Below are 13,544 nucleotides of genomic sequence, written 5' to 3'. Positions count from 1 at the left end.
GATGATCCTCCAAGGCGCCCAGGCATCGGTGGAACCTCAGGTGACAGAACAGGACCGATAGCAACATGGCGTGCTGAAACAGCATGGGGAAACAGCAATACATTAAGCACGGTCAGCAGGAATATGGAATTAGTAATCCTGTTTCTTGTGGATTGGTTTTCTTATTTCATCTATTCGTAGAAGAATAACAGTCACAAAATTACTAAAACCAAAGAATCGAGGCTTCATATGGGAGGAATCCCAAAACTGATGCATGTCTCATTAACAACTTACTTGCCAGATGTTGGATCTGATGCCAACCTGTTAACAACTTACTTGCCAGATGTTGGATCTGATGCCAAGCTGTTAACAACTTACTTGCCAGATGTTGGATCTGATGCCAACCTGTTAAAGGTCACATAAACCCTAGGGGTTAAAAATACATAAATCACTAACTGGCATCGTTATAAATGAAACCCCGTCATTAAAACTACTCATTTCGACCTTTAATTGACTTAAATCGACCTTTTTGACAACAGTGCACAATTCTCACCCGCGAACGAAATTTCAACCAATCAGATCGGCGCGCCTCTGTGACGTCATATGAGGAATAGCTTTGAGAGCCGATGCAGAATTCATCTACATTTTAGGGGGTAAATGATCGTGTTTACAGGCTTGTATAAACCTGAAATCGTGACAATTGTTGTTGAAAATGAAAGCTATATGTTCTCACAATCTACTGTCATTTAATTTTGTCTCCTGCTTTGCCTAGTTTCCGAGTTACAACTTGTTGTCATAGACGATTCTGTCAAAATCGATTGGTGTCGTTAGGCCCTATTTGTATAATGACTGATCCAAATTGATCCCATTTCTGTGTTGTTTTACCTCGATATTTAATCATGTCATGTAAAAATTTGTTTGTTTTCTCAAAACAGTGTCATTATAAGTTTTCACATGCAATACAGCAATTAATACTCCCTCTTTGTAACCCGTGTTAGGTGGTACAAACCTACACATGTTATTTGTCATCATTCACTTGATGGTCAGTTAATGAATTTATAACAGGTATAATTAGTGGTAACACACTTAGATTACCCGACAAAGGTTCCCATTTGGCATTTCTTATGTCTGGAGTAAATATTCAACATTATAAACATCGATCAAAGGATTAACCGATAACACGCTGATTGATTAATTACTTTTATCTTACACAGCGGAATTGTCAAAAGGTAGTGTTTATGTATGTAGATTTACTAATGTATACTGATTTACCCCCTCTGTAATTAAGCCGTTGTCTCGCGTAAAACAACGTCCTTCTTTCAAAGGATTAACCGCCAATACATTGATTGATTGCCCATTATTGGCTAACTAAATTACTGTTTTAAAGAAAGGCGGACATTATGCAATTAGTTGCCAGGTGTGCTATCTTGGGTGACCAATGAGACTATACACCAATACCTGAAAAGATTTATCACTTTTTCGTATATTAAACTGTTAAAAGACACATCATTTGGAACAGTTTTGTGGATATTGATGGATACATTCCTCGAACAAGGTAATGGCCTGATATCGTTCCTATAACTTTAATCTGTTTTAATTTTAATATTTGCATTTTGTTTTTATTCATTTGTCGTAGCATTCAACAGAATCATTGTTTTCGCCGCGGAAGTGTAATGAGACAGACAACATGCACTAGGGTGTGTGATGCGAATTATGATTCACATTGGCAAACTATAAAATGTCTAGATACTACAGTTCTGTTATAAATTCACTATAAGTATCAGCAGATCGTCTTTTTTATTTAGTTTCAAAATGCATACAAGTGTGATAATAAACTAATTAGGATTATAAGACCAAATATAAAGACGCATTACTGACTAGTATCTACATACTGGTGAGTGGACATTAACCATGTGAATGTAGCAAGAAATTTATCGCCAAGCAGTATTGTGACTTCGACCCCACCTCGCTTCGTGGAAGAAATCGTTATGTTATAAGTTGTGTCATGCAAAATCCGTTTGGTTATGATTCCAATACATATTTAACAACGAGTAGAAAGTAGTCTTGATTTTCTAACTTGATGAAAACAAACTATAATCTCATTAATTCTAACAGATTTTTTTTTTTTTTAAAATGATGCCACTGTCATGAACATCCGCCAGTCTGAGGATAAATGGTATTTGGGTTTGTTTTCACCGAAGTTACAAAATCACAACTACTTTCTACTGGTAGTAAAATATGTATTTTATTGATGGCCAATAGGATTTTGCATGACATAGCTTATATCATAACAATTTCTCTCGTGGCAGCTTAGGTGGGTGTCAATATAATACTACTTACAATATTATTGTTACCGACCACAACCTCACTTCCGAGGAAGAAATCGTTATGTTACAAGTTGTGTCATAGAAAATCTTTATGGTCATCAATCATATGCATATTTTACTACAACTAGTAAGTAGTTTTGATTCTTTAACTTCCGTGAAGCGATCTGAACACAAGTAAGATATCGCTTCAGGCTTCCACAACGCCAAGACTCACAAACATAACCCATTTAGCACGGAACTGTGGGTCCTGTGGAAATCTGTGCATGGGGACACCATCATCCGACCCTAGGAGCAATTGACTACAAAGCAACGATTCGGCATGTCGTGGTTGATGTCGAAATCATCAAAATGATGAGCGTGCTACACATTTTCTATACAACTAACTGAAAATCGTTCCTCATATGACGTCACTGCAGTGCTCTGGCGACAGAGTTACGTAACCTGTCTGTGGTTTCGTTGGCGGGCGAGAGGGAAGCAGGCGACTTTTTGGCCACTTTTAATCGCTCGGTATTAATTAACCACAAGTTTTTAAAGAATAAATTTGGTGTTCCGCATAAGACTAACCACAAATCTTTCATATGTAATGGTTAAAAGAGTAACAAAAAACAAAGTTTAGTGGTTCTTTAACAACTTACTTGCCAGATGTTGGATCTGATGCCAACCTGTTAACAACTTACTTGCCAGATATTGGATCTGATGCCAACCTGTTAACAACTTACTTGCCAGATGTTGGATCTGATTCCAACCTGTTAACAACTTACTTGACAGATATTGGATCTGATGCCAAGTTGTTAACAACTTACTTGACAGATATTGGATCTGATGCCAAGCTGTTAACAACTTACTTGCCAGATGTTGGATCTGATGCCAACATGTTAACAACTTACTTGACAGATGTTGGATCTGATGCCAACCTGTTAACAACTTACTTGACAGATGTTGGATCTGATGCCAACCTGTTAACAACTTACTTGACAGATATTGGATCTGATGCCAACCTGTTAACAACTTACTTGACAGATGTTGGATCTGATGCCAACCTGTTAACAACTTACTTGACAGATGTTGGATCTGATGCCAACCTGTTAACAACTTACTTGACAGATATTGGATCTGATGCCAACCTGTTAACAACTTACTTGATATTGTTGATCTGATGCCAACCTGTTAACAACTTACTTGACAGATGTTGGATCTGATGCCAACCTGTTAACAACTTACTTGACAGATATTGGATCTGATGCCAACCTGTTAACAACTTACTTGCCAGATGTTGGATCTGATGCCAAACTGTTAACAACTTACTTGCCAGATGTTGGATCTGATGCCAACCTGTTAACAACTTACTTGACAGATGTTGGATCTGATGCCAACCTGTTAACAACTTACTTGACAGATGTTGGATCTGATGCCAACCTGTTAACAACTTACTTGACAGATGTTGGATCTGATGCCAACCTGTTAACAACTTACTTGACAGATGTTGGATCTGATGCCAACCTGTTAACAACTTTATTTGCCAGATGTTGGATCTGATGCCAACCTGTTAACAACTTACTTGACAGATATTGGATCTGATGCCAACCTGTTAACAACTTACTTGCCAGATGTTGGATCTGATTCCAACATGTTAACAACTTACTTGACAGATATTGGATCTGATGCCAACCTGTTAACAACTTACTTGACAGATGTTGGATCTGATGCCAACCTGTTAACAACTTACTTGACAGATGTTGGATCTGATGCCAACCTGTTAACAACTTACTTGCCAGATGTTGGATCTGATGCCAACCTGTTAACAACTTACTTGCCAGATGTTGGATCTGATGCCAACCTGTTAACAACTTACTTGCCAACCTGTTAGATATTGTGTGATTGATGCCAACAACTGTTAACAACTTACTTGCCAGATGTTGGATCTGATGCCAACCTGTTAACAACTTACTTGCCAGATGTTGGATCTGATGCCAACCTGTTAACAACTTACTTGCCAGATGTTGGATCTGATGCCAATCCATTAACAACTTACTTGACAGATATTGGATCTGATGCCAAGCTGTTAACAACTTACTTGCCAGATGTTGGATCTGATTCCAACACGTTAACAATTTACTTGACAGATGTTGGATCTGATTCCTTCCTGTCAACAACATACCTGACAGACGTCAGATCGAACCCCTGTCCTGATGAACCCCTCACTGCTGATCTCGACTGTCACTTCACGCTTCATTGTGCTGGACAACATATATTGTTAATAAAAAACATGATCCTCATATTTCAAAGTGCTTCTTATTTCGATTGTCTGTTGTTTGAGTGAGTGAGTGAGTTTAGTTTTACGCCACACTCCGGCTCCGGCTGTAGAACTCTGTCTAACACAAAGTTCATTTCAGATTTAGAGTGAGTGAGTGAGCTTAGTTTTACTGCACTCAAATATTCCAAATATGACGGTGGTCTGTAATTAAATAATCGTCTGGACCAGACAATCGTGATCATCCAGCATGAGCATGATCTGCTAATCAGGAATCGATGACATGTCAACCAAGTCAGCCCTGACCACATGATCCACAAGCCTCTTATGAAGCACATGCCAATTCTAACCCGGATCTCCACGGTCTGTTGTTTAAGACCAACTCTCAGCAATATTTCACTGCATGACTGCAGCTACTGTAAACATGGTAAATCCAGTCAATGATATTGTGAGCTAGGATCAACACAGTTGGGGGATTTCTAGTGATCATCAAGGCTACTGGGTCATTATCCAATTACATGCGTTTTTAGTGATTCTCAAATCTGATTGGTCAGTTGAAACAACGACAACCTACTTGAGGACGTCGGCATGGATGACTCACCTCTTCATCCTCAGCTCCTGCAGCTGCTGCACCTTCAGCTCCAGCTTCAGTTTGTCGTTGGCTGTCACCTTCGGCTTTGAGTTGAGCAGGTGCTTGTACTTCACATACTGCTTCCATGCCTTCTGGTAGCTGCAGAGAGGGAGTCAATGGAGTAGAGAGTCGCATTTGGCAAATACAAACAGCACTGTGTCAAGATAAACTTATGTTGCCTCAAAGTTTTAGCGTGATCCCTGGTAAAATATATTAAGTCATAGCATATCTCCATTCTACCTGATAATTACCACAGGACTCATTTGCTGCCCTAGCTTTGGTTATATGTCATCAGCATCTTCCTTGTTGTTGTACCAATAACTTAATACAGAATTTCTCTCATCGTCTTGTAATTGATAAGCAATCAAACTGTCTCCTTGAATGAGATTCTGGAATAATTTACAAGTTTTTTAAATACAAACAAGGACTGCTGTCATCCAAGACCCTGAGTCAGATCCATTATTGCCTTCTATGACAAGCAAAGGTTTCTGGGAACCAGTTGAACCCTAGAGGTCCCAAGCTAAGGTTTCTGGCAACAGGTTAACCCAGGAGCTACCAATCAAAGGTTTCTGGAAACTAATTGAACCCAGGAGCTCCCAAGCTAAGGTTTCTGGGAACAGGTTAACCCAGGAGCTACCAATCAAAGGTTTCTGGAAACTAATTGAACCCAGGAGCTCCCAAGCTAAGGTTTCTGGGAACAGGTTAACCCAGGAGCTACAGGTTAACCCAGGAGCTACCAATCAAAGGTTTCTGGAAACTAATTGAACCCAGGAGCTCCCAAGCTAAGGTTTCTGAGAACAGGTTAACACACGAGACCCCAATCAAAGGTTTCTGAGAACAGGTTAACCCAGGAGCTCCCAATCAAAGATTTCTGGGAACAGGTTAACCCAGGAGCTACCAGTCAAAGGTTTCTGGGAACAGGTTAACCCAGGAGCTCCCAATCAAAGGTTTCTGGGAACAGGTTAACCCAGGAGCTACCAATTAAAGGTTTCTGATAATAGGATAACCCAGGAGCTACCAGTCAAAGGTTTCTGATAATAGGATAACCCAGGAGCTACTAGTCAAAGGTTTCTGGGAACAGGTTAACCCAGGAGCTACCAATGAAAGGTTTCTGGGAACAGGTTAACCCAGGAGCTACCAGTCAAAGGTTTCTGATAATAGGTTAACCCAGGAGCTACCAATCAAAGGTTTCTGGGAACAGTTTAACCTGGTGAAGGGACATCTCCCTTTGATTACAGTGGGAAAAGCCAGGCTACTTACGCTGGGTCTCCAGCGTAGCTGAGCTGTGCAGGTCTCACCCCGAAGTGGATGATGAGAGGGTACTTGATGACATCATTCTCCTGCTGCTGACGATCCAGCTGGTCGATACGTATTGAGCTTGGCTTCTGTGAACACCATGAGAGAACCATTGGTTCAGACAATGAATAGCATCACTGGTTGTGCTGCAGAGATGCCAACCCTGAATCAGGTAAAAGTGGAGTCATGCCTTGCTTAAAGCAATTCCGAGCCGGAGTTGGGGTGGCGTGAGGAGAGAGGCTCGGGCCTTTGGCGTTGGGGGACTATGAAAATCTTTAGAGTTAACCTGTAAATATGCAATTTCTGGCCATACTTAACCAGATAGTACTTAATTCAAATGGACATATTTAGATGGCTATTTACTAAACTTTTTTCAAACATTCTAAATTTATAAACATATTTGTATTTTCTAAAAAATCAGAGTTTTTTATGGACAAATCGGAGAGTGGATTTGTATTTGAAAATCGGAGTAACTCCTTCAAATCCTTCACTTTGCCATGATATGTCACAATCACTCACCTTGCCATGATATGTTACAATCACTCACCTTGCCAGGATATGTCACAATCACCCACCTTGCCAGGATATGTCACAATCACTCACCTTGCCATGATATGTCACAATCATTCACCTTGCCAGGATATGTCACAATCACTCACCTTGCCAGGATATGTCACAATCACTCACCTTGCCAGGATATGTCACAATCACTCACCTTGCCAGGATATGTCACAATCACTCACCTTGCCAGGATATGTCACAATCACTTACCTTGCCAGGATATGTCACAATCACTTACCTTGCCAGGATATACAATGTCACAATCATCCCCACAATCACTTGCTTTCCAGACTTCATCCACCATATTCTGCCACTCGTGGTTGGAGAACTTGAGGATGTGGGCAAGTTCTGTCTCCTCCAGCAGAGGTTTGGAGCTCTGCAGCAAGAACCCAAGCACCTCGTTCATCGACAGCAGCTCCTTGCCATTATCTGGGGACAGAACAGGGGTCTTCACGTGTCTATGTGTCTATATCAGTGAGGCAAATGTGATTTTAAACATAAATTCTTAAAAACTCCTTCTAGAAATATTTTAATGTTTGAGTGAGTGAATTTAGTTTTACGGTGGGGATTTAATATTTGAATACATAAGAACGTCACTGTACATTACAAACTTCATCTAGCACTGAGCTCCAATTGCCATGATACTTTTTAAACCATTTGTAGATTCTGGTTTAGAATTGGTCTATGCTTGTCCTGAGGAGTGAGTGAGTGAGTGAGTTTAGTTTTATGCCGCTGTTAGCAATATTCCAACAATATCACGTTGGGGAACACCAGAAATGGGCTTCACACATTGTACCCATGTGGTGAATCGAACCCGGGTTTTCGGCAAGACGATCGTACACTTTAACCACTAGGCTACCCCTCCTGTCCTGAGGAGCCAAATGTGGATGAGGTGGTCAGCCTCTATGACTTTGGTAATTAGCTGTCACTGTTGACTTGTTGGAAGTTGACCATGACATCAACCAGTAGTACTGGTATGTTTGGTCAAGTTGTCAAGACTCTGTGATAGAGATGGAGCATTGCTGAGTGTTGCATAAAACAACATTCACGTAGATAAACAGTGAACCAATAACAAACCAAATATTTGTGATGCTACGGTGAAAGATCAAAGGCACCGACAGTACTTTATCAGACGATAATGTGCATTTTTTGTATTATGTCACAATGTATTGGCGTCACTGCGCCATTCTAGTCTGCCTCCTTGTAATTGAACACTTTTGTATTATGTCATAATGTGACTGATGTCACGATGCATGTCAGTTGTCATCGCCTTGTACAACCTCCTACAGTAAACTACTCCGCTGCATCCCGTTACTTGGTTTGCAGTTGCTTCACGCAGTTAACATCACTGGTCTCAGCCCTGAACTATTTTAACGTTAAATCACTCGGACTCAAGCGTCCTCGTGGTAGAGCGAACTGTATTTCTTAAATACTGTCTGTTCTTGTCAACAGGAGTCGGTGCTGCCTGCTGACTTCCAGTTGATGTCGACAGTAAGAACTCACCTGGCAGAGATCTGGCGAATCTGGGCATGAGATGAAAGATGTTGCAGGAGTCGGTGCTGCCTGCCGACTTCCAGTTGATGTCGACAGAAAGAACTCACCTGGCAGAGATCTCGTGAATCTGGGCATGAGATGAAAGATGTTGCAGGAGTCGGTGCTGCCTGCTGACCTCCAGTCGATGTCGACAGAAAGAACTCACCTGGCAGAGATCTGGCGAATCTGGGCATGAGATGAAAGATGTTGCAGGAGTTGGTGCTGCCTGCCGACTTCCAGTTGATGTCGACAGTAAGAACTCACCTGGCAGAGATCTGGCGAATCTGGGCATGAGATGAAAGATGTAACAGGAGTCAGTGCTGCCTGCTGACTTCCAGTCGATGTCGACAGTAAGAACTCACCTGGTAGAGATCTCGTGAATCTGGGCATGAGATGAAAGATGTTGCAGGAGTCGGTGCTGCCTGCCGACTTCCAGTTGATGTCGACAGTAAGGACTCACCTGGCAGAGATCTCGTGAATCTGGGCATGAGATGAAAGATGTTGCAGGAGTCGGTGCTGCCTGCCGACTTCCAGTTGATGTCGACAGTAAGGACTCACCTGGCAGAGATCTCGTGAATCTGGGCATGAGATGAAAGATGTTGCAGGAGTCGGTGCTGCCTGCCCATCGACTTCCAGTTGATAATGCGACAGTAAAGAACTCACCTGGCAGAGATCTCCGTGAATCTGGGCATAAGATGAAAGATGTTGCAGGAGTCGGTGCTGCCTGCCGACTTCCAGTTGATGTCGACAGTAAGAACTCACCTGGCAGAGATCTGGCGAATCTGGGCATGAGATGAAAGATGTTGCAGGAGTCGGTGCTGCCTGCTGACTTCCAGTTGATGTCGACAGTAAGAACTCACCTGGCAGAGATCTGGCGAATCTGGGCATGAGATGAAAGATGTTGCAGGAGTCGGGTGCTGCCTGCCGACTTCCAGTTGATGTGCGACAGTAAGAACTCACCTGGCAGAGATCTGGCCAGTAATCTGGGCATGAGATGAAAGATGTTGACAGGAAGTCGGTGCTGCCTGCGGAGCTTACAGTCGATGTCAACAGTAAGAACTCACCTGGCAGAGATCTGGCGAATCTGGGCATGAGATGAAAGATGTTGCAGGAGTCAGTGCTGCCTGCTGACTTCCAGTGGATGTCGACAGTAAGAACTCACCTGGCAGAGATCTGGCGAATCTGGGCATGAGATGAAAGATGTTGCAGGAGTCGGTGCTGCCTGCCGACTTACAGTCGATGTCGACAGTAACAACTCACCTGGCAGAGATCTGGCGAATCTGGGCATGAGATGAAAGATGTTGCAGGAGTCGGTGCTGCCTGCCGACTTCCAGTCGATGTCCACCAGCTCCAGCAGCTCAGAGAACAGGAAGTCATTGAACAAGTCGAGGCTGCGGACCGTGAAATTCTGAAAAGAATGAAGTATTGCTCTTAGATTCCAGAGCTGATTCTAAAACCAAGAATGAACATAGGTAGAGTTTTTTAGTGAGTAGTAGCTTCTGTTTCATTATTTTCTGGATTTGAGTGAGTGAGTGAGTGAGTGCGCGAGTATGGTTTTAAGCTGTTTTTAGAAAGATTTCAGCAATATCACAGCGTAAAACTCAACTCACTCACTCACTCGAGAAAAAAGACATAGGCCACTGATTTGGTTCAGTTTGGAAACCAGAAAGACATATTTATTTTCGGAGTTGATAATTAGTCCAATGGTGACACATCCATGTGTACTCCTCACCTCCGGTATCTGTTCCTCGAAGAAGTGTATAGTGTACTCTATGTTGAACCGAATCACTTTACAAGGAGGAATCTGTAACAACATGCATACAATATGAACATATTGATAAGAGCTAACGACCCACAAGGAAGTGCAGGTTATCTGACAGGAGGAAGCCCAGCGTTTGGCAAGGGACACATCCATACTTCTCATTTTCAAACAGATAATTCCTAATATCATTGTCCATCATCGTGGTGGGGGAAAGAGAAATGAGCATGTCATGAATCACAAGGATAATGTGATATTGTGGCGGTCAGGTGTTAGTTTTATATCATCAGCTGTGAGGTCGAACTTCATTGTACTAAAGATAACCAAACTTGGGTTGGGTTTTCACAAGGCTCCAGATAATTTTTCAAAGTCAGGAGTATGTACTCCTTATTTGTTCAATATAGGAGTACCGGAAAACCTTAAAGAGAACATTTAGAGTACTGAATGGAAATTAATGGAGTATTAGTAACCTTGTGTTTCGTTTCATATATGCACCACAACATTGCTACTCTTGTGTAAACAGGTCAATGAACAATAAAACAATACCTTTTCAGATAAATCGTCTGTTAGTGATTCTAAGACCGTACACCATTGCTATGGTCGCATTATCTGCTGCGTTTTCTAAAAATTCCTACCGTATCGTGCATTTGTTTTATACATACATACGCCAATACGGCCCTTGTCTGGAGCCCTGGTTTTCAGTATTAAAGATTGCTTGCAATAACAAGGCCTAATGTTCTCTTAATTTTGCCACACTCCAGGGTTGGTGCTGGACTCCTTACTGTTGGAGTCACCTAGACTCACTGGCTGCCTTACAGGGAGTCATCTTGACTCACTCTCTGCCTTACAGGGAGTCATCTTGACTCACTCGGTGCCTTACAGGGAGTCACCTTGACTCACTCTCTGCCTTACAGGGAGTCATCTTGACTCACTCTCTGGCTTACAGGGAGTCACCTTGACTCACTCTCTGCCTTACAGGGAGTCACCTTGACTCACTCTCTGGCTTACAGGGAGTCACCTTGACTCACTCTCTGCCTAACAGGGAGTCATCTTGACTCACTCTCTGCCTTACAGGGAGTCACCTTGACACACTCTCTGCTTTACAGGGTGTCACCTTGACTCACTCTCTGCTTTACAGGGTGTCACCTTTACTCACTCTCTGCATTACAGGAAGTCACCTTGACACACTCTCTGCCTTACAGGGCATCACCTTGACTCACTCTCTGCCTTACAGGGTGTCACCTTGACTCACTCGGTGCCTTACAGGGAGTCACCTTCACTTACTGGGTGCCTTACAGGGAGTCACCTTGACTCACTCTCTGCCTTACAGGAAGTCACCTTGACACACTCTGCCTTACAGGGCATCACCTTGACTCACTCTCTGCCTTACAGGAAGTCACCTTGACTCACTGGGTGCCTTACAGGGAGTCACCTTCACTTACTGGGTGCCTTACAGGGAGTCACCTTGACTCACTCCCTGCCTTACAGGAAGTCACCTTGACTCACTCTCTGCCTTACAGGGTTTCACCTTGACTCACTCCCTGCCTAACAAGGAGTCACCTTGACTCATTCTCTGCTTTACAAGGAGTCATATACATATAATTGAGGGTCATTTTGAAAATAGAAAAGAATTTATGTTAGAAAATTAATTCACTGATTCAGGAGCCATTAACGATCGATCATGCCATGCCAATATTAGGCCGTCGGCTGTGGCTGGAAAAGTGGCTAGAAATTTACTTTCGTTCCCGCCCCCATGGAAGTACTTTTATAAAGTTGAAATATGTTCTTGAAACTGTATTTAGCTATGAGCCAAAAAGTTCCCTAGTCAATTCCTGGAGAATCAAAAGTTATGGCCCCTCAAAGATGACCCCCTTTATCGCACAAGTTGTAGTCTTTTAGCGCTATCACATAGTACATCTGAGGCTCCAACACACCAATCCATGATTTGTTCTTTCAAATATGTGGGAGCTGGGGGATTTGTCATCTTCTAATGACTCTTGTTAAATATTGAATACGATTCGGAATCCTTTATAGATTCATCGAGATCATTCCATTCTACAATAGCAGACGGCAAGAAAGATTGTTTATATAATTCTGTATGGAAATGAGGAACTTGAATATTGTCAGAGTGATGGCCCGTACGAGGTATGAGCTCCAATAAATATTCGGGCGTCAAATTTGAATTCAGTTTATAAAACAAGTTCATTTTATGATTGTACCGTCTTATGGCTAATGCAGTGAACCAAGTTTCACTATATATTTTGTTGATGAACTGTACCTTTACAGCTGCACAAATAGTTCTCAGCGCTTCTAAATGAAGTTTTTCAAGAAGGTACTCCTGTGATTTGGAACAACCATTCCAAATGTGATCGTAGTAATCAAAGATTGGAAGAATAAAGGAACTATACAAAGTCTTTAGACTTTTACATGTTAATCGGTATTCAAGACTATTTAGGCAGTTGATCATCGGACTGACTGTTCTGAAATGCCACCAACTATCCTTTTGAAAAGTTAAACCAAGATGTATGTGATTTTCGACTTCTGCAATGATTTGACTATTCATGGTTAAATTTGGTAGTAAGGTTCAGTTCGTTTCCTTGTAAACAGGATGGTTTCAGATTTTTCAGAAAAAATTATCTCAAGATCATTATTTAACATGTTGTAGGCTTCGTTAAGATTGTCTTTAATTGCATATAATGAAGTATCGCCAACAAATGATTTTATGTTGCATTCTATATCATTAACAATATCATTGATAAATACTAAAATCAAGAGAGGTCCCAGGGCTCGATTTAGTGCTTTGTTACTTGCACTGGTGAGACCCAATATTACAAAATACAACCTAGCTATGAGTCTATCTTGCACAAGGTGTAAGTGAATTGTTGAGAAATAAATCAACAATAAATCTAACATATGCATAAATATGCCAGCCCATGTTTCTTCTAAACTTTGAATAGCTATGGCAATGAAACATTGCTATTCATAAACACGTCTCGGCTATGACAGCTCTTGTAAACAGGGATCAGCTGTGTCTCAGTGTTGCTATGGTTTCATGGATACTACATCACTGATTAAGGTTTATGTGCACCGAAACATTTTAACACCCTACGTTGCAACTGGAATTTGGCAGGTGCAACTAGGTCTTTATCTTAGGTTGCACCTGGTGCAAGTAGGTTAACATCTCTTAAATCTTGCCCTGGGTCCTAA

The 13,544-nt window shown here is 41.8% G+C and overlaps 1 protein-coding gene across 1 annotated transcript in view; it reads right to left on the bottom strand.

The window, feature by feature from the left end:
* LOC124268336 (ribonuclease 3-like) overlaps window positions 1-13,544 on the bottom strand; it is a 72,302-nt gene that overhangs the window by 32,446 nt on the left and 26,312 nt on the right. Inside the window, 7 exon segments of the mRNA XM_046703308.1 lie at window positions 1-73; window positions 4,465-4,543; window positions 5,159-5,287; window positions 6,449-6,573; window positions 7,284-7,474; window positions 9,839-9,986; window positions 10,311-10,382. Coding sequence (XP_046559264.1) covers window positions 1-73; window positions 4,465-4,543; window positions 5,159-5,287; window positions 6,449-6,573; window positions 7,284-7,474; window positions 9,839-9,986; window positions 10,311-10,382 — 817 coding nt within the window.

This window comes from Haliotis rubra, unplaced genomic scaffold (genome assembly GCF_003918875.1).
Source record: "Haliotis rubra isolate DU_JTF1 unplaced genomic scaffold, ASM391887v1 Scf1370, whole genome shotgun sequence".
Lineage (NCBI taxonomy): Eukaryota > Metazoa > Mollusca > Gastropoda > Lepetellida > Haliotidae > Haliotis > Haliotis rubra.
This window is presented reverse-complemented; position numbering and strand designations above follow the sequence as displayed.